The 22,246-nt window shown below is 41.0% G+C and overlaps 1 protein-coding gene across 1 annotated transcript in view; it reads left to right on the top strand.

The window, feature by feature from the left end:
- rasa2 (RAS p21 protein activator 2) overlaps window positions 1–22,246 on the top strand; it is a 130,447-nt gene that overhangs the window by 24,039 nt on the left and 84,162 nt on the right. The window contains exons 2-3 of the mRNA XM_078205923.1: window positions 5,471–5,588; window positions 21,853–21,956. Of these exons, the coding sequence (XP_078062049.1) occupies window positions 5,471–5,588; window positions 21,853–21,956 (222 nt within the window). The remainder of the gene's footprint in view (window positions 1–5,470; window positions 5,589–21,852; window positions 21,957–22,246) is intronic.

Here is a 22,246-nt window from a genome sequence, read left to right on the forward strand (position 1 = left end):
CAATAAATGACAATTTGTTAGTCAACAGAGAGATGCTGAAGGCATTCGCTTCATTTTTGTGAACATTAAATGTAATTTTGTGAACTTGTGATGATGCTGTGCTTTTAAGAAACGTATTTTATATCACGTTTCTTGTGAAGAGAATGTTTAAAACTTCAGCTCTGGTTAGACAACATTTTAACACAGCACAACATTTGATGTTATAAGTGGATAAGAAATTGGAAATTTCTAGTTTTCTAGTGGGGAATATTAATATTATCTTTAAAAGCAAGGTATCGTGGGCCTTATCAAATCAGAAGGAAGTTGTGAGGTGAATTATTTGATATGAATGCTCAATAGAAAGAAGTCCGTCAGATGAATATGCTGCAATGGTATTTCGATGAGGAAGGAAAGCAGAAGAAAGATTTTGGGTGTTACAATTCAGAGTGAAGAAGCAAATCCAGATGACTGAATTTGACATTCCTCACATCAGGTTGTATAATGAGGAAGTAATCAGAAATTAGAATGAATTACTGAGTTACCTTCTGGAGGAAAATCAAAATGACCTGAAAGAATTATTACAATCACGTGGAGAATAAACTGGGTGATACTAAAGTAATTGTGCATGAGGTAGATGTAGAAAATACTGTTCCAATTGAACAATATTCGTAAGGACTTAATGCACTCAAGTTGGCACAATTTAGAAGGAGAAGCTGGTGTTTGCTCAGCCTGAGATGCAGCAGCTGAAAGTCTTGATCAAACACTACGAAGAGCTGGTGGATAATTAGAAATCTCAGTTAATAAAGACATGAGTGTAATGTAAAACTGGTTAAAGTCGAGAAGGAGAACCAGTTACTGGACAACAATGTGAGTAAAGAAAGTGAACAAGCACGTAGGCAGTTGCAAGAAAAGTTGACTGATTTGAAGCCTGAGTTGAAATTAACTGAACATAAACTACAGGATTGTCAACAACAGCTTATCATAAGAGGAAAAAGTAGATCAGTCAGCAGTCATGTGATCTCAAGATGGAGCTTGAGGAGCAGAAGTATTTTACTACTGCAAACAAAAGAAAAGGACAACAATGTGAAGTAAGACTGTTTGCTGAAACTGTACCATCATTTGAAATGAACTGCTGGGATAATGAATCTATACAGCTTGCACATACATGGATACCCATAGAAACATTACTGTTCATAGCTGATCACGTAAATTATGATGGTTTTCACAAAGCATTACTGTCACAATAATCACTAAAACCATAATTTACAACAAATCCTGATAACAAAGAAATCAATCTGCTAAATGTCTTTGCCAAAAAAAATGCAGACAATGATGAAGATTCTGAACAAACAAAGGAATTGATAAGCTACCTTGGAACAGAAAGATATACCATTGGAGATGCTGGAAAGAATTTTGAGCCTACCATTTTGTAACAGAAGTTGGAGTTGGACTGCCTGACAGGAGCTAAGTTAACAGGAAAGGGGATGGAGATAAATTGGCCCTTCTGGTTGGCCCTGAACACATGCATGTGAAGTTGAGAAAAGTCTACAAGGGGACAGGTTTTTTTGACAAAGTCTATGAACAGCTTAACCCTTTGGAGAAAGATCATTTTGTTTCGATGTTTCAGGACTCTGAACATCAATATCTGTTTGGACTCAGCGAAGGAAATTAGAAAACAAATCCGGAATGCTTTGTGCCAGTTTCACCCTCCAATTCCTGCCTAGCTGTCCGAGGGCATGACCAGAACCAATTTACAGTTGAAAAGAAAGAGGAAGCAGCACTTTGAGAAAAGAGGGAAGAGAGTATGTGATTGCCGCACTCTCATTTATCATGACTTTGAAAGATTAAGGAAGAGAAGCACTAAGCTAGACTATACTACTGTTAGATTTGCATGTGTAGATTTATAAAATATGTGCGTGTGTCTCTTTATTATGGAGTGAAACTAGAGGTTTTGAAAAATGAAGCCACCTTTGCATATTGATAGTTCATTGTTTATGGGGGAGAGGTGGGACGATACTGTCCCTGTTAAGAAATGTATTTTATATCATGTTTCTTGTGAAGGGAATGTTTTAACCTTCAGCTCTGATTTTGCTGCTGATTTGTTTGCAACTGGCAACCCACATGCTGAGAATGTAGAAGCATAATTGATCCTAGATATCGGGATGCTTGTTTTAATCTGAGCTAATGCAGTCTCGTTTATTTCTTGAATTGTCCTTTGGGGTTTCAGAGTAGGGTTTAATGAGGTTGATTGATGAGCATGTCATGTGCTAATGGGAGGAGCTAGGTTTAGAGGGAAAAGCAAGCAGTTTCTGCTTGGATTTTCAAGGAACAGCAGCTCTTCTGTCTTGCTTTTTATTGCTTAAATTGGAACTAATGGAGATAAACATGACAAGATATTGCTAGTCTAAGTATTTCAATTGGTAAAAGTTACACTAATTCTTTTTGTTATATTAAAATATATTGTTAAAGTTTGTTTGAATAAAAGCTTCCTCGTGGGTCAGTAGAATCACTCCTGGAGTGTGATTCTCACTCTAATGCCAAAATCACAAATAGCTAGAGACTAGTCTAACTTCACAACATACCTTGGAGTTCCTGATCTGGTCCCTAATGCACTTGAGTTTTATCTTTTTTTTGTTGGGAATTTAGAAAATCTGCCCCAATGTGCACAAGTCATTCTGTCTTTCATTAATGTGTTACTATATCTGAGGATAATTGTTAAAACCTCTAGACATTTGTCACTACTGCCTCAAGAGATGTCTGGTGCAGCAGTCAAGATTAAGATGGAGTAGAACGTTGCTTTGATCAGCCTGCTGTATTCAGAATGGTTGGGTTACAAAATTTACAAACACAAGAGGCCAGTTGGTAAACCATGCCTGTGCTGAGCCCCTCTCAACTAGCTGCTCATTCCATGTATTTCTCCACACCATTTTTAAAAAAAAGTTCTTATGGTAACTACGCTAAAAGCTATTGTGAGTTGTATTTCCAGTGTGGTTGCCTGTATGGCATTGAATGTCTTAGCCCTCTGCATTAAGAAAGCCCAAATTTCCTCTCTCTTGTTTTAAAATCATAGAACCCTACAGTGCAGAAAGAGGCCATTCGGCCCATCGAGTCTGCACCGACCACAATCCCACCCAGGCCCTACACCCACATCCCTACATATTTTACTCGCTAATCCCTCTAACCTACGCATCTCAGGACACTAAGGGGCAATTTTAGCATGGCCAATCAACCTAACCCACACATCTTTGGACTGTGGGAGGAAACCGGAGCACCCGGGAGGGAGCACCCGGGAGGAAACCCACGCAGACACGGGGAGAATGTGTAGACTCCACACAGACAGTGACCTGAGCCGGGAATCGAACCCAGGTCCCTGGAGCTGTGAAGCAGCAGTGCTAACCACTGTGCTACTGTGCCGGCCTTAATTCTGATAAATTTATGCCCCTTAGTTACTGATTCACCATCCAGTTGAAATAGATTTTCCTAATTCTCTTTAAAATCTCATCTTTCAGCATCTTATCTAATCTTGTCTCACTTCAATTTCCCCAGTCTGGTTTAATTTCTCATAAAGCATTGATTTTTGTCAGTATCATTATATTCATTTTAAGTACTGTTAGTATTGAATAGTGTGATTTATTGTAAAGCCTCTGTGGTGGTTGGTTTGTTGGGTGTTTTTGTCTCTGGTAGAGCCTGTGTTTCCTAGCAGCCGTCTTCTGCGAACACTAACTGAAACCAATTAATGCAACAGTTGCAGAAAAATCAATTTTGTGTCAATACTCTGTCACAGAGGTTAGCTGCTTTATCATTCAATTATGTCCATCTCAGCAGTTGATCTAATTCCGAGCTGCTTGGTTTAATTTTCCCAAGCAAAATCTCTTTAAATTTCAATCCCATTTTTCTGAGAGGGGAAGGTTCAGAAAACTAGCATTAACATCAAAAGGGAAAAATAGCCATTTTGGTTACGATGGCTGCTTGGGAGCAGTTTGAAACTATGCTCCGCAAATGAGTTAGTGTTTACACACTTGTGGTAGTAAATGTTATCTGGAAATGCTGCATATTCTTATCAATGATTTTGTAATGCAGGTATTTCAATGCACATGCTCAGTAAATGGATGTGGCAATCTTGACCTGTAACATTGAATGTCACACCAACATTCACTGGGGGCAGTTAAAGTAGAAAGTGGTGAACAGAGGACGGCACAGTGGTTAGCACTGCTGCCTCAGTGCCAGGGACCCGGGTTTGATTCCCAGCTTGGGTCACTGTGTGGAGTTTGCACATTCTCCCCGTGTCTGCGTGGGTTTCCTCCGGGTGTTCCGGTTTCCTCCCATAGTCCAAAGGACGTGCTGGTTAGATGCATTGGCAATGATAAATTCTCCCTCCAGTGTACCTGAACAGGCCCAGGAGTGTGACCACGAGTGGATTTTCACAGCAACTTCATTGCAGTGTTCATGAAAGCCGACTTGTGAGACTGATAAATAAACTTCACTTTATTTCCTCTGTAGTGAAATCAAAGAAAAGATCTTCACTTGTATCAATAATTTCAAATAAACTTATTTCCCCACTCCTATCATTCATAAGCCGAGTTGTTTTTCTAGTTCTTTAAGGCCTTTTAAGTAAAATAGGGTTTCTCTCTTTCCTTAATTTTTGGCATTTTCTTTGAAGGAAAAGAGCCCTTGGGAGCCCACTGATCTGTTTATGCAGAATTACCAAGTCATTTCCAATTGAGTCATGAGAGTTTCTTTTTCCACTGTGTTGCAATATAACTTCGTGTTGTGGTAATTGTTGCTCAAGTCTGAGTTGCTGTACAGTATTCAATGACCTTTTAGATTTTTTTATACGGCATAATAGGTTTTCAGCTGTTTTATTCAGAATTCTCTGAAAATGACCTGGGGTAAAGTGTGTCTGTCCCTTTTGTTATGGTAGTTGCAGTGGAGAACTGTATCAGGAACTGCAATGTGAACCCATGCCTATACTTATTAGAATCATAGAATCCCTACAGGTGCAAGAGGAGACTATTCGGCACATCGAGCCTGCACCGACGACAATCCCGCCCAGGCCCTATCCCCATAACCACATATATTATCCTGATAATCCATATATTTACCTTGATAATCCCCCTGATACTAAGTCAATTTAGCATGGCTAATCCACCTAACCCGCACATCTTTGGAGTGTGGGAGAAAACCGAAGCACTTGGAGGAAGCCCACGCAGACATGGGGAGAATGTGCAAACTCCACATATACGGTCACGCAAGGCCGGAATTGAATCCAGGTGGCTGGCGCTGTGAGGCATCAGTGCTAACCACTGTGCCGCCATGCCGTATTATGGAGCTTTTTTGTTTTTATTTCCTTACTGTATTAAGACGTGTAGATGGATGGTTACATTTATTGTAATACTCTATTGTTACATTGGGATATGGCATTGTATTATGCAGGTAATCTAAGCATTTATTATTTCTGAGATATTTTACTCATTGCTCCCTTGTTTAACAGGCGAAGCCAAGAACCTACCTCCATACCATGGTCCAAACAAGATGCGGGATTGTTTCTGTACTATAAAGCTGGACCAAGAAGAGGTTTATCGAACAAAAGTCGTTGATAAATCTTTAAGGTAATCACTGCAGTATGGTTTCCAATTTTGTATTTTGATTTTTAGCTACTCAGTTTGTGGAAAATTGGAAACAGCAAAGTTGGGTGACTGAAAGCTGAACTAGAAACATGCAACAATTATGAGACTTTGCTAAAATTGACAAAAACGATGGTATTCCTGTTATGCTGGAATTTTGGCATTGCAAGCTGTTCTGATCTCCCTCAAATCAACTAGCTTGGCTTCTGTATTAAAAGCAGCTAATTCAACACCTTTGACAGCCTGCAGTGACACAACTTAATATTTCAAAAGAATTGACTGGCGGCATAATTTATTTCAGTCGTCATATTTACATCAGCGCGGAGAAGCACCCTTTATTAACAAATGCATTTTGAGTGTGTGTGCCATTTTACCATTTCTAACTTGACAGTTACTTGACCATGAGCACTGCTCACTCCTGGTTTTACTGCTGAAAATAGAGCCAGTAGTACAGAGTGAAGGGAACTTTATTTCTATGTTGAATTAATTTGTATATCTGCATTTAGTAACCTTCTGCTTTAATTTCCATCAGGGTTTGTGGTCTATTTTATCCCCTCCTCTCTCTGTAAAGGCCATAATCTTAGCCATTCTTGAGGTTGCCAAAATCTTTAACTTTATTTTCATCCACACATGAAAATAGTCTGCAAAGTTTATTTATTAGTCGCAAATAGGCTTTCATTAACACTGCAGTTAAGTTACTGTGAAAATCCCCTTGATAATTAATCATGAGTGAGAAAGAATAAACTGAGGGAAGTCCAAAGTGAAGAGGCAGGAAATCTTTACTCTATTACTTTGACTCATTTAGTTCTATAAGGATTACAAAATATCACCCTTTTTGGCTGTATGTAAATTCATTCAATTAATTTCTTAATATTTGTGTTCTGGGATAGAATGCAGCATGAAGAACTTAACAGTTCTTACAACATATAGAATCGCACATATCTAATTTAGTATATTTTTAAAGTGTAAATTTACAGGACGTAATCTTGTCTCAAGACCTAATTTGAAATAATCTGCATGCATCAGAGTAAAAATGGCACTCCGTGCTCAACGTTAGTCAACTCAGAATCATTTTTCAGTTGGTTATGAACCACAAAAATAAGGGTTTGTTTTTAAATGTTGATTAGTACTGGTACGTCTATTCTATTAATTTCAGGTTCAATCTTCATAGCTATGATGAGAAGCTGAGTAAATTGGACTGATACAATCTGAAGTTTAGTAGAATGAGAGATGATCGTACTAAAACAAGATTCTGAAAGGGCTTGATGAGCAGATGTTGTTTCCGTGGCTGGTGAATTTCTAACACGGGCACGCCCTCAGGATAACGATCATTTAGGACTGAGATGAAGAGAAATTTCTTCTCTCATGGGCTGCGGATCTTTGGAATTCCCAATCCAGTAGTTGTGGATGTCCCATCTTTTGACATATTTAAGCCTGAAGTGGATAGATTTTTCATGTTCTGGAAGGGAGGTTGGGGGGGGGGAAAGTAGAATTGAAGCCAAAAAATCAGTTGAATGGCAGTGCAGGCTCACCAGGCTGTTTGGTCTACTGCTCCTATTTCCTATGTTCTTGTATCTTGTCATCAAAGCTTTCTATTTACAGTCTCTTGGGCAATGAATTTAGGCGAGTCAGGACAAGCATGCCTTTTTCCTCTCCTGTGTGTGAACATAGAACATAGAAAGCCACAGCACAAACAGGCCCTTCGGCCCACAAGTTGCGCCGATCACATCCCCACCTCTAGGCCTATCTATAGCCCTCAATCCCATTAAATCCCATGTACTCATCCAGAAGTCTCTTAAAAGACCCCAACGAGTTTGCCTCCACCACCACCGACGTCAGCCGATTCCACTCACCCACCACCCTCTGAGTGAAAAACTTACCTCTGACATCTCCTCTGTACCTACCCCCCAGCACCTTAAACCTGTGTCCTCTCGTAGCAACCATTTCAGCCCTTGGAAATAGCCTCTGAGAGTCTACCCTATCCAGACCTCTCAACATCTTGTAAACCTCTATCAGGTCACCTCTCATCCTTCGTCTCTCCAGGGAGAAGAGACCAAGCTCCCTCAACCTATCCTCATAAGGCATGCCCCCCAATCCAGGCAACATCCTTGTAAATCTCTTCTGCACCCTTTCAATGGCTTCAACATCTTTCCTGTAATGAGGTGACCAGAACTGCGCGCAGTACTCCAAGTGGGGTCTAACCAGGGTCCTATAAAGCTGCAGCATTATCTCCCGACTCCTAAACTCAATCCCTCGATTACGCCTTCTTGACCGCATCCTCCACCTGCGAGGCCGATTTAAGAGTCCTATGGACCCGGACCCCAAGGTCCTTCTGATCCTCTACACTGCTAAGAATGGTACCCTTCATATTATACTGCTGCTTCATCCCATTGGATCTGCCAAAATGGATCACCACACACTTATCCGGGTTGAAGTCCATCTGCCACTTCTCCGCCCAGTCTTGCATTCTATCTATGTCTCGCTGCAACTTCTGACATCCCTCCAAACTATCCGCAACACCACCTACCTTGGTGTCGTCAGCAAACTTACCAACCCATCCCTCCACTTCCTCATCCAGGTCATTTATGAAAATGACAAACAGCAAGGGTCCCAGAACAGATCCCTGGGGCACTCCACTGGTCACTGACCTCCATGCAGAGAAAGACCCCTCCACAGCCACTCTCTGCCTTCTGCAGGCAAGCCAGTTCTGGATCCACAAGGCAACAGCCCCTTGGATCCCATGCCCTCTCACTTTCTCAAGAAGTCTTGCATGGGGGACCTTATCGAACGCCTTGCTGAAGTCCATATAGACCACATCCACCGCTCTTCCTTCGTCAATGTGTTTGGTCACATTTTCAAAGAACTCAACCAGGCTCGTAAGGCACGACCTGCCCTTGACAAAGCCGTGCTGACTACTTTTGATCATACTAAACTTCTCTAGATGATCATAAATCCTGTCTCTCAGGATCCTCTCCATCAACTTACCAACCACTGAGGTTAGACTCACCGGTCGGTAATTTCCCGGGCTGTCCCTGTTCCCTTTCTTGAATATAGGGACCACATCTGCAATCCTCCAATCCTCCGGAACCTCTCCCGTCTCCATCGACGATGCAAAGATCATCGCCAAAGGCTCCGCAATCTCCTCCCTCGCCTCCCACAGTAACCTGGGGTACATCCCATCCGGTCCCGGCGACTTACCAACCTTGATGCCATTCAATAGTTCCAACACATCCTCTTTCTTTATGTCCACATGCTCGATCCTTTCTGTCCACCGCAAACCAGCAGTACAACCACCCAGATCCCTTTCCACCGTGAATACCGAGGTAAAGTATTCATTAAGCAGCTCCGCCATTTCTAACGGTTCCGCACAAACTTTTCCCCCTTCACCTTTTAAGGGTCCTATGCCTTCACATCTCATCCTTTTACTCTTGACATATTTGTAGAAAGCCTTGGGATTCTCCTTAATCTTACCCGCCAAGGCCTTCTCATGACCCCTTCTCGCTCTCCTAATTTCCTTCTTAAGCTCCTTCCTACATCCCGTATACTCCTCTAAATCCTTAACACCTCCTAGCTCTCTGAACCTTCTGTACGCCTCTCTTTTCTTATTCACCAGGTTCATCACAACCTTCGTGCACCACGGTTCCCGTACCCTACCAACAGCCCCCTGTCTCATCGGAACGTTGTCATGCAGAGCTCCAGACAAACATTCCTTGAAAATCCTCCACTTTCCTTCGGTACTTTTCCCCAAGAATGCCTCCTTCCAATTTACCCGTCTAATTTCCTCCCTGATGACACTGTATTTCCCTTTACTCCAGAGAAACACTTTCCTAGCCTGCCTGATCCTATCTCTTTCCAATGCTATCGTGAAGGAGATAGAATTATGATCGCTATCCCCAAGATGCTCACCCACCGAGAGATCCTCCACCTGTCCAGGTTCATTAGCCAGCACCAGATCAAGTACAGCCTCTCCTCTCGTAGGCTTATCCACATACTGTGTCAGGAAACTCTCCTGGACACACCTAACAAACTCCTCTCCATCCAAACCCCTAGCCCTAGGGATATTCCAATCTATGTTTGGGAAATTAAAATCTCCCATCACGACAACTCTGTTATTCCTACATCTCTCCAGGATCTGTTTCCCCATCTGCTCCTCAACATCTCTGTTACTATTGGGCGGCCTATAGAAAACACCCAGCAACGTTACCGACCCCTTCCTGTTCCTAACCTCCACCCACAGAGTGGTGTGTATGAGGAGTAGGAAAGCCTGTGTACCATAGTTTGTCCAGATAATATACCAAAGTTGCCAACAAAATGTATTATGCTGAATTTACTGGACGAGGTGTCATTTTCTTGGTACAAGATGAGCTCTCAAATCTCACTTCCATTACTTGTTTTTGTTCTACCTATCCCCTTGGAACTTGCAAACCAGGTATTTGTGTAATTGTGTCTTAACCTTGATTGTGAGGGCACTATTGCAGAAACAGATAATGAGGCAACGTGAAATGTAGGGTTTTAATTATAGGCTGCAGCCTGCAATGTATTAATAGTGATTTATTGCTCAATGCAGCACTGCTTTGAGTTTTTATGTTCCCCATTGCAATATTTACTATACCACCAATCATCATCTTCCCAGCCCTACCTTAAAATCAGAAACATGTCACTGCACAACTCTGGTTCAGATCAGTTAACTCAGTATGGGGGAGGAATTGTAGTTTGGATCCCCTTGGTTTGTGTTGGTTAACTTGTTGCTCTAACCAGCTGAGTCATTAGTGGGCCTCGTATCTGAATAAGTACGCAGTGTTCATACAGAAGCAGATATGATGCTTTCAGAAAAGAAAACTTTTGCAATAAATCCACGTTGTGATCTATCTGAATTTTGTTTGTGAGTGGGGAGGACTATCTACAGTATGCCTAAAACAAATAGTTTCATTAAATATGAACAGAGAAAAGGGAAATTCCCTGAAGCCAAGTAAGGCTGGGAGTGTGGATTATCTTTGTAATTCATTGCAATTGTACTAATTTGTAATGTGTAGATATATCGTATTGCAGGTAATATATGCTGTGGATAGACAGTTAATTTAATACTGCGGGTATTTTTTTAAAATGGAAGTGCTCTGATAACCTTTTCCAGTTGTAGTTGTTTCTAGCTGTGACTGCCTTATCTGTTTATAATAGGTGTTAAGTGATCCAGTAACCAGTGGATTGCAGTTTTGGACCCTTGACCTGGAAATCATGGTTTGAATATCAATTTGTGCCAGCTGAGGGTCAGTTGGTTGTGGATTCACGTCCCACTCCAGAATGTGAGCATAAATATCAAAAAAGCAGCTCCTAATCCAGTGCGGTATTGATGGAATGCTGCATGGTCAGTGATGCTATAGTTCACACATGATAAACAGGGACCCACAGGTGGATTTAATAGATTCCATGGCACCACTTTGAAAAAGAGCAGGAGAGTTATCCCCAGTAACCTCTCCAATATTTATCCCTCAGTCGGCATCACAAGAACAGACTCTTTGGGGATTGTTATTTGTTGCAGTCAGCTTGCCAAACGCAAATTGGCTGCCAGGTTTCCAGCATTACAGGAGTGAATACAGAAGAATTTCATTGGTTATAAAGCACTTTGAGATGTCTGGCTGTGAAAGTTGCTACATAAATGCATGTCTTTTTTTCCCTTAACCAACAGACACATTCTGGTTTTCCATCTTGCCAATCATTTATGGAGGGAGAGAGAACTGGCTGGGGAAATGGGGGTTTTCCTTGTTCCCTCCCAACGCCCCAAAATAATACCCTATTGTGTGGCGAGGGAGTTGAATAGAGGTTATTAATGGAAATGCATGCTGTACTGGCAGCAAGAGAACCTCTTGTAATGACTCTCTTTCCATATTGTTACCTCTGGATTACCCTCCGATGCATCCTCTTATTGCTCATCTGCATGCTGCCTGTCAGTTCCGTCACGTGTAAACGTATCAGCTCACAATCTTCTTAGTCCCTCCACTGCCTCTGACATATCTGACATTCAGTATTGGATGTGCAGAACTGTATTCTAATTAAATATTTGGGCGCATAAAGCCACTACCTTTAGCCTAGCTGCAAGCTCTTATTTCTCAGTCACCCACTCTATCCACCCCTTTAGCTACAGTTTGATGCTGAACCGCACTATTTCTTCTTATTTGACCTTGAGCTGAGCATCCAGTCCCAAATTCTTGTCTTCAACAAGACCACCAATTCCATTTCTGCAAAGTGTCCATCTCTGCCTCAGCCTATTTGTTCTTGAAACCCTCATCTATGCCTTTGTTACTTCCAGATTTGACTTTTGATGCTCTCTTGGCTGATCGCCAACCTTGTTTGAATTTTGGATCATCAAAGTCGTACTGTCAGTATCCTAGTTGACACAAAATCCCATTCACACCACTTTTCTGCTCACTGACCAACATAGGTTCCTGGTCTGGCACTGCCACAAATTCTCATATTTGTATTCAAATCCATCCTTCTCTATGCATGGCATCTCCTACAATCTTCATAACTAACGGTCATTGGAGTTTTTTAACTCTTGAAAGACACTTGGATAAATGTTAGCACTAATGTGTTATTCTCTCACTACTAAATGTTGCCTGATTACTGTTTCCCATTCATAATGTCTTCTCTTTTCCTGCATAAGTGACACATAGCTTTAAGAGAAATTATTGGGAACATTTGGGATGGAGTAGAAATCTGGGCAGGCATTTCTTGACAAGATCCGTTGGTAGCCTCTTAATGAAGTTGAGAACCATCTTCACTGAAAAACTGGGCATAGAAACTTGTGTAGAGAAGTCAGAGTTAGTGATGTAAATGCTAGGAGCTGACTTATGCACCATGATCTTTTAAAATTTAAGCTTTCCTGTTGGAAATTGGCCCTCATATTTTCCACCCCCATTTTGTACATATGAGTGACAACAGGGAAAGACAGGAGATGTTGCAATGTTTGAGGGAACAGAGGAAAGAAAATAATCTACCGGTTTTAAAAGGGCTCAATAATTGTGGAAGGTACAAGGATGCACTTCCATCATTGGGTTTTTAGCAGTTTTGAAGATGTGGGGCAGAATTGTGTAGTTGCCATTGACATATTTGCAGGTGGAGGTGTCTTAAAATTCCCTGGGTGATTCTCCCACCCAGCTCCAGCCCCCTGCCCACTTTTGCAGTTGGCACTGCTGGGGTAGAGATCAGCTCTCTGAGGCGGAGTATGGAAATTAAACCCATGTTTTATTAGATTGTAAATGACAATCCGTTATTAAACTCAATCTTACATCAGCCAGGGTGACTGACGTGCTCTAATAGCTTTAGCTTCCTGGTCCTAATCAGTACTTGTGTTCCCTGCTGGAAGTCAACATGTATGAATTGTTATTCTCAATGTCAGAGGTGGTGAGGATTGGACTTTGCTGTATTGTCTCCCACAGTCAAATATCTGCTGATATTTATCACGGTTTCTAAGTGAGACCAATTGTGGTTATCAGTATGGAGCTAATGCATTCAGTTGAGAAGAGTAATGAAATTGGGGAGAAGAAACCCATAATTTTCAGCTAATGATTGCGAGCAGTGATGTGTTGAGATTTGTGTTGTTGCAATGGTCAATATTCGAAGAAATTACAAAGTTCTCTCTCATTTCATTGCTCACTTGTTGCCAGAGAAACTAATGCATACACTCGAGTAAACGTATTGCACTGAATTACCTACATATTGTCTTCTGGTGTAGATTGGAAAGGTACGAGAAGTAGAAGTCTCACTGATAACTATAGGACTTTGCCAATACGTTATGAAGTTAGTTATAAGTGCTCTGTCTGCATTAACCCATTATTACTGCTGCAGAAATATCCTCTTTGAATTTCCCAATCACTAGTCTTTTTGCTATTATGAACCTGCCACAGCTAAGGGGTCTACTCTGGGATCTTGATTCACTGTTGGGAAATGCACAACCATGTAATCAAGGGTGACTGGCCTTGTATACTTTATTTCCATTTTGTCCCCCTTTGAAAAAGTATATGGCCTCCAACTGATTTTTCTGCACTCTTGCACTCCAGAGCTCTAGTACAATGTGGGAATTAAATTTTTATATTAGTGTTAGCGCTAAAAGTAATCCAATGTGGTTGTGAATAACGGTGCATCCAAATGAAGTTGGAGCCATTGGAGCAATTTTCAGGTTTGGATGGTTACATACCTATACCTTACAGTTTGAGAGGAAAAATATCATAGAATCCTACAGTGCAGAAAGAGGCCATTCAGCCCATCGAGTCTGCACCAACCACAATCCCACCCAGGTCCTATCCACATATCCCGACATATTTACCCACTAACCCCTCTAACCTATGCATCCCGGGACACTAAGGGGCAATTTAGAATGACCAATCAACCTAGCCCGCACATCTTTGGATTGTGGGAGGAAACCGGAGCACCCGGAGGAAACCCACAGAGAATGTGCAAACTCCATACAGCGACCCGAGCCGGGATCCAAACCCAGGTCCCTGGAACTGTGAAGCAGCAGTGCTAACCACTATGCTACTGTGCTTATCCCCTGGCTTTGGTTGAGTTTTCTTTCAACGCTTTTTCTTTTTTCCGTTTGTAAAATGAGCAAATATTGCATGACAACAGCAATTTGCATTCATATTGTGCCTTTGTTGTTGTAAATCGTCCCCAGATGCTTCACTGGAGCACTATCAAATTAGATTTGACAGTGAAGAGTGTCAACAGGATGAGATTTAGGACAGATGACTAAAAGCATAGTCCAAGATTTTGATTTTAAGGAGTGTCTCAAAGGAAAAGAAGAGCTAGAGATACAGGGGAAACTTTAGGGAGTGAATTACCAGAGCTTGGGACCTAGGCAGCCAAAGGTAGAATGATTAAAATATGAGCTACAAAAGAGGCCTGCATTAAGGGAGTACAGAAGAAGAATACAGCAATAAGAATGGACAAGGTCATACAGGAATTGGATCTGAATCTTAAAATTGAACCAACAGCTGATACAGATCAGTGAACATGGGGGTGATTGGTGAGCCCAACTTGGTGCAAGTTACGATACTAGGAGCCTGAGCTCAAGTTTGAGGATGGGAAATGTAAGGTTGACCAAGAGTCGAGTCCAGATCTAACATTGGCATGCTTGAGGCTTTCAGATGGACTGAGGCAGGGACAGAGTTGAGTGCAATATTTCAGAGGAGCAATTGGATATCCTTGGCAATAGGGCAGATACGTTGTTAGAAGCTTGTATCCAGGTTAAATATGACACCAAGGTCGTGAACTTGGAGCAGTGTTTCCTGCAGTTAAAATTGTGATTGTTTGTTGCTGTGACTCATTTTAGTGAGTGGAGTTAAATGATGTAGTGTTATTGTTAGCTGTTCCATCAGTCTTGTACATCACAAAATGAGAAAATGTTAATTAGGCAAGTCACTTTGACATTCTGATCCCATATTTGTACCAAGGACTCGGATTGCTTATGAAGGCTGAGTCAACGGAATGTTCATTCCTGTTGTGGTTCTGTGACAGAGAAGCGTCAGTAATTTACTTATGACGTTTTGTGGTTTGTACCTCAAATTGTCATTTGATTTCCTATCTGAGCTGAGCTGCTGGCTCTCTGGCCTCCTTCAAAGGTTGGGAATAGAGGGGTGGAAATTAACCCTCCTGGTATTGCCAAAGGTTTGAATTGTCCAGTTGGAAGCTGCATGAATGGGCAGGGGGGGATAACAGAGAAAAAAATGAATCAACAAAATATTGTAATCATAAAGATTGGAACGTTAAACCTGCCTGCTGATATTTCCAGTTTGAAATCTAGAAGGGTTGTTTGGCCTTCCATAACTGCTTTGAGGATAAAATCCTCATGAGGTATTGATGGATATTGCCACAAAGTAGACAGTGCTGCGTTCGTAACCAATGCAACAGCATATAGGGAATGAAATTATCAATGATCTTCTCCTATCCTTCCCTTTTATTTCCTCCGATTATGTTTTCCAATGTAACCATTGCCCCAGTGCAGTCCAATTTAAAGATGATGAGCAGATCAATGAGGACATTGATTTTAGGGATGGGAAAGAACAGATGAAAAATTTCAAACATGTCCTTCAAGATAATATTTGGGGGGGAAAAAAATAGGTGGTGTTTGTCAGATGTTTTATATTCAAAGTGCTTCACTACACTCCTGTGCTTCAAACTGCAATTTAAAAGAAAATTAGCATTTGACTCATTTGTTAAATTTGTTCCACAAAACAGCTTGGAGAGTTGTAATTTATACATATTGTGAATATTGGTCGAGTTGGGTATAGCAAAAGGCATTCGGAAGCTAGGAACAGCCAGGGTTAGGTTATTAGCCTATTTTGAGACCATAACAGACCTGTGATCCAACTCTACATGCCCTGCTCAAAATTCTTTAATACCATAGGTTAATAAAAATCTATCAATCTCAGACTTTAACAGTTTGGTATTATGTGTGATGGAAGAGCGTTCTAAATGTCTACCGCCCTTTTATGTAGAGTGCTTCCTAATTTCACTCCTGAAACTATACCTTCTCGTAGTATTATGCAACCCATCCAGTGGAAATAGTTTCTCTCTACCTACCTTCTCTATTCCCTTTAGTACCTCAAATTTTGATCAAAGGTTGTGCCTAATTATGATCTTGCCTGTCTAGATCTGAATTTTTTGAGGAAGTAACAAGGAGGGCCAATGAGGGCAGTGTGTTTGTAGCCTGCATGGATTTTAGCAAGGCTTTTGTCAAGGCCCCATATGACAGATCAATGAGTTTAAAACTCCTCTGATCCAAGGGACTGTGCTCGGTTGGATCCAAAATTAACTGTGACAGGAAGCAAAGGATTATGGTTACCAAGTATTTTTGTGACTGGAAGGCTGTGTCCAGTGGGTTTCTGCAGGGTTCGATACTGGATCCTTTGCTGTTAGTGGTTAATATGATTTAGACTTGATTGTGGGGGACATGATTAAGCAGTTTGCATTTGCTATGAAAATTGGCTGTGTGGTCACTAGTGATGAAGAAAGCTGTAGATTACAGAAAAAGATGGCCTGCTCAGATGGGCAGAAAATTGACCAATAGAATTCAATCCAGTGAAATATGCAGTAATATATATTTGGGCAGGATAAACAAGGCATTGTAAATGGTAGGCTTCTGAAAAGTGTAGAGCATGTGTCTACAGATCTCTGAAGTTTTTAATACAAGTAGATAAGGTGGTCAAGAAGACATGGAATATTTTCCTTTATTGCCCCAAGTCTGGAATTTAAGAGCAGGGAACTACAACTGCATAAAACATTTGTTAGTCTGCAGTTAGGGGACTGCATGCAATTCTGACCATCGCACTGTATAAAGAATGTCATCATACTAGGGAGGGTACAGAAAAGATTGGCAAGGATGTTGCAGGAATAGAGAATTTTAGTTGACAAAAAACTGGATAGGCTGAATTAGTTTTCTTTGGAACAGAGGAGACTAAAGGGAGATTTCATTGTGGTGTATAAAATTTAAGGTTCTAGGTAAAGTGGATAGGAAGGACCTATTGCCATTTGCAGAGAGATCAATAACCCACGAGCGTACATTTAAAATAATTGGTGGAAGAATTAGATGGGAGTTGAGAAGGGATTCTTTCAACCAGAATCTGGAGGAGGTCTGGAACTCTGCCTGAAAGAATGGTGGAGGCAGTAACACTCTTCACATTTAGATATGCACTTCTGCTGTAACCATAGGGCTATGGAGCCAGAGCTAGAAAGTGCGATTAGATTGGGTAGCTGTTTTTCAGTTGACACAGGCATGATGGTTCAAAAATGCTGCCATCTGTTTTGTAAATCTTTCTAAATTCCAGGGAATACACTTGTAAGAAAAAAACAGTATCCCTTTAACTGAATTGTGGTAATTGCTGACAGTGCAATAGACCTGGAGTGATGAGAAACATGCCCAGATCCTTCCTGTGGCGGAGTTCATCATGCTAACTCTGTGTTTGAACTTTGACCCATGCGCACGACCAGTTACCACTTTCTTTCTGTCAGACCAAACTAACTTCAGGGCAGATCCTTCTGTCTTAGAACCTGTGAAGTTGAATTCTGGGACTGGGATATTACAAGTGTCAACTGTGGCTTAATAGTAGCTCACTCATTTCGGAGTCAGAAGGTTGCAGTCTCAAGCCCCAACCAAAAATTTGATAATTTAATATAGGCTGACATTCATTGAAATGTTGCCCTTTCAATGGATATGAAAGATCTCATGGGACTATTTGAAGAGTGGCAAGCCAGTGTTCTTACAAATATTATATATCAACCAACATGGTAAAATAAACGCAAGAATTCATCATGTATCTTCATTTCAGTTTGTGGGGCCTTGCCACATTTTCTAAATTGGAGCAGTGACTACACTTTTAAAGTACTTCACTGGACATAATGTTCTGGGTTGGCTTGAGGTTGTCAGAGTGACAATGTAAAGGCAAGGCTTTTTTTAGATGCCACTTCTGACCTCAACACTACTACTGAAAATATTTTGGACTGCACTGGTGAACTTGAGCCTGCCTGGTTCAACATCTGCTCAGAGGTGGTGCATGTCGCTTAGAATGAGGTTTAACCAGGTTGCATATTCCACCTGTGACACTACAAACATTTCAATAACATCCTCTAGTTATCCTGATATCTCATCAACTAGATGAAGCTGACACTGCTGGAGGAGCCAATGTATCACTCAGCGAAGGTCATATTGCCTTGCAGTGCCTAATTGTGTTTTGTCGGCTTACATTTGTGTATAAACTTATCACCACAGTAATCATGAATTAAACCAACAAGATTATCGGTGCGAATTGTTGGCACGAAACGAGCTAATACTGATTAGTTTGTTGATTTCTAAAAGAATTATGCATCTATTTTGCATGTTAAACAATGTGACATGATCTCCAGCCTTAACTTTTAAAGGCCCCCTTCACGCGCACACAAATTATTAAACCTCATTGGTTATGAGCAGTAGAGTTTTGCAGAGTTCAGTGTAATTAACAATTGCAATTTAAGATAAACATTGTATTTTAATGGAATTGATTTAAGTATATTGAGAACTGTGCCTTACAATACTTATCCATAACTGGTGCAATCTGGTGACCAGAACATGCGGACAAAACTTAGCTGCTTGAGTAGCATATGTGGAGAGAGAAACAGATAATAATTCAGACTGATACCTTGGATCAGAATTCTGGTTTCCAGCATCTGCAATATTTTGCTTTAGTATTAGTGATCGAGTAACCCAGTGACCCAAGTTGTCAGAACTGTGGTCTTCAGTACTGTTCCAGTAGTTTAAGTGCTGCCTTATGTTGTGCAAAGGAATAACTCATTATTAGTTATTTTTTTGGCTTTTCAGCTGTGTCTGTCTTGTGAAAATAAAATATGAAAGTAATTCCTCATCACTTGGGAACTTGCAGTCCGACAGCACCATTTATTCACATTGTGGAACTTGTGCAAGAAGTAGAAGCAATAGTAAGCCACAGTTGCTTAATAGCTGTGTCTTATTTATTTTTCCTGTATGGGGCATCGGCTGAACCAACCCATCTCGGCACGGTAGCACAGTGGTTAGCATTGCTGCTTCACAGCTCCAGGGTCCCGGGTTCGATTCCCGGCTCGGGTCACTGTCTGTGTGGAGTTTGCACATTCTCCTCGTGTCTGCGTGGGCTTCCTCCGGGTGCTCCGGTTTCCTCCCACAGTCCAAAGATGTGCGGGTTAGGTTGATTGGCCAGGTTAAAAATTGCCCCTTAGAGCCCTGAGATGTGTAGGTTAGAGGGATTAGCGGGTAAATATGTGGGGGTAGGGCCTGGGTGGGATTGTGGTCGGTGCAGACTCGATGGGCCGAATGGCCTCCCTCTGCACTGTAGGGTTTCTATGATTTCTATGATCTCTTAAACCGATTGTGAAGATAATTGACAAATTCAAAGAAGCAAAAAGCATTCCAAGATTAACAGAAAATCAGGAGGCAAAAGGGAGGGAGGAACTTAAAGCTATCACAAGAGGAATAAGTACTAGGAAAACTAATGAAATCAAAGGTAGACAGATCTCCAGGACATGACGACCTGCATCCGAGGATCTTAAAACAAGTCACTACTACAGAGATGGTGAACGCATTGGTTATAATCTTCCAGAATTCCCACGGTTCTGGAAATGACCCAATGGATTAAAAACAACTAATGTAACACAGTGATGGGATGCCCAGCACATAAGTGCAAAAAATAAGGCTGAAGTCTTTGCAAAAACCTTCAGCCAGAAGTATCGAGTGGATGATCCACTTTTGCCCCCTCTTGAGGTCCCCAGCAGAACAGATGCCAGTCTTCGGCCAATTTGATTCACTGCATGTGATATCAAGCAATGGCTAAAGGCTCTGGATACTCTGAAAGGCTATGGTCCCTGACAATATTCCTAAAGACTTGTGCTCCAGAATGTGCTGCACTCTTAGCCAAGCTGTTTAGTACAGCTACAACATTGGCATCTACCTGGCAATGTGGAAAGGTATGTCCTGTCCACAAAAAGCAAGACAAATTCAACCTGGCTAATTACTACCCCCTCAGTCTACTTTTGATCATCAAGTGATGGATGAACAGTGCTATCAAGTGGCGCTTGCTTAGTGGCACCTGCTCCCTCACGCTCAGTTTGGGTTCTGTCAGGGCTGCTCAGCTCCTGACCCCATTCATCTAACTGGTGAGAGATTGCAGAGCTCAGATGTGGGGATTTGGGTATCCCAATGCATGAATCACAAAAGATTGGTATACAGGCACAGCAGGTAATTAGGAAAGGTAATAGAATGTTCTCATTTATTGAGGGGAATTGACTACAAAAGTAGGGAGGTTATTCTTCAGTTGTACAGAGCATTGGTGAGACTGCATCTGGAGTATTGTGTACTGTATTGGTGTTCTTATTTAAGGAAAGATGTAAATATGTTAAAAGCAGTTCAGAGAAGGTTTACTGGAAGAATACCAAGAGTGGGTGGGTGGTCTTGGAAGGAAAGATTGGCGAGGTTATGTTTGTATCCATTAGAGTTTAGAAAAGTAAACGTGACTTGGTCAAAACCGTTAAGATCCTGAGTGGTATTGACAGGGTGAATGTGGAGAGGATGTTTCCTCTTGGCGAATCTAGAACTAGGGGGTCACTATAAAATTAAAGGGTTGCTCATTTAAGACAGAGGTGAGGAGAATATTTTTCTGAGGGTCGTGAGTCTCTGGAATTCTCTGTTCCTCAAAAGGCAGTGGAAACAGAGTATTTTAATTTTTTTAGGCAAAGTTAGATATTTCTTGATTAACAAGACAGTGAAAGGTTATTGGGGTAAGTAGGAATGTGAATTTGAAGTTGCAAGCAGATCAGCCATGAACTTATTGAATAGTGGAGCAGGTTTGAGGGGCCAAGTGGCTTGTTCATTTTCCTATTTTGTATGTTTCTATGTTCAGATAGGTCCTGTTTGCGTACAATCAGCCCACAGACCGCTCTTCACTCGAGTTCTGGCACTGTAACTTTCTGAGCCGTTGAATTAATTCATGTGAGCACCATAACCAAAATATCCATTGTAGAAGGGGGCAGGTGTGGAACTTCTACGTTTTGTTTTTACCTCAAAGTTATATGCTGATGACATATACAATATTTCTTTTGTGATCATGAAAGATGATTGTCTACATGAAAGGACAAAGTAACAGTATCTTTGCTGCGTTTGAGATAACTACTTGGTTAGATTGAACCCAGGGAGGTTGCCACCCATGATCCTTAGCCTGATGGCAGACTGACGGGTCTGTAAGTCTGATGCCAAATAAATGAACCAGATTTAGCAGTGTTAACACTGGAATTTAACTCATTGTTGCTGGGGTCCTGATAGTTGGCCAAAACAAGGAATGATACACCTCTGTTTTTCTATTTAACTTGTCTGTCTGAATGTTAAAAGTCCAAAGGCATTATCTTTGGAAATAACTGACATGAACCTCGGCGATATCCTGTTGTATTAAATCGATTTGGCTTGCTTGCAATCCTGCTTCCAGCCCTCAAATGCTATTTGACAATCGCAATGAGCTGCTCCTGATCTCATTTGCATTCTGCTTTGAAAATGTACTCCTGAGCTGTGATTATAATTTGGAAAATTACTTAAATGTATTTCACATATATTTTGTGCATGGATAATACTATGCTAAAGGGGTAAAAGTTGGAATATTATTCATATTGTAATGACAATTTTATTTTTGAATGTTAATTTGCCAAGTTTATTAACCTATTGTCACAAATTCTGTTTTCTTGGCAGCCCTTTTTATGGTGAAGACTTTTACTTTGAAATCCCTAGAAGTTTCCAGTACCTCTCCTTTTATATTTATGATAAGAGTTTTTTTCAGAAGGATGTGCCTTTTGGTAAGTTGCAGTGTAACCATCTGTGCATGTACCATATTCTTTGAATATCTCCCAATATTTTATTGCGTAGAAAGGAACAGTTGAATGGTAGTGTTATTCCTCTGATCCTGTGTTCCTTTAGTAAACTTCAAGCATTAATACTTAAAGAATTGTTTATGGATCCATTTTCATTACCCGTTTGATAATTGGTGGGGTATGGCAAGTAGATAAGAAATTGCAGGTCATAACACACATGAAATCAAATTGGATTTCCTGCGATCCTTAATTACTTTTACACAATGTCAAACAAA

Source organism: Mustelus asterias, chromosome 3 (assembly GCF_964213995.1).
Source record: "Mustelus asterias chromosome 3, sMusAst1.hap1.1, whole genome shotgun sequence".
NCBI classification, from domain to species: Eukaryota; Metazoa; Chordata; class Chondrichthyes; order Carcharhiniformes; family Triakidae; genus Mustelus; species Mustelus asterias.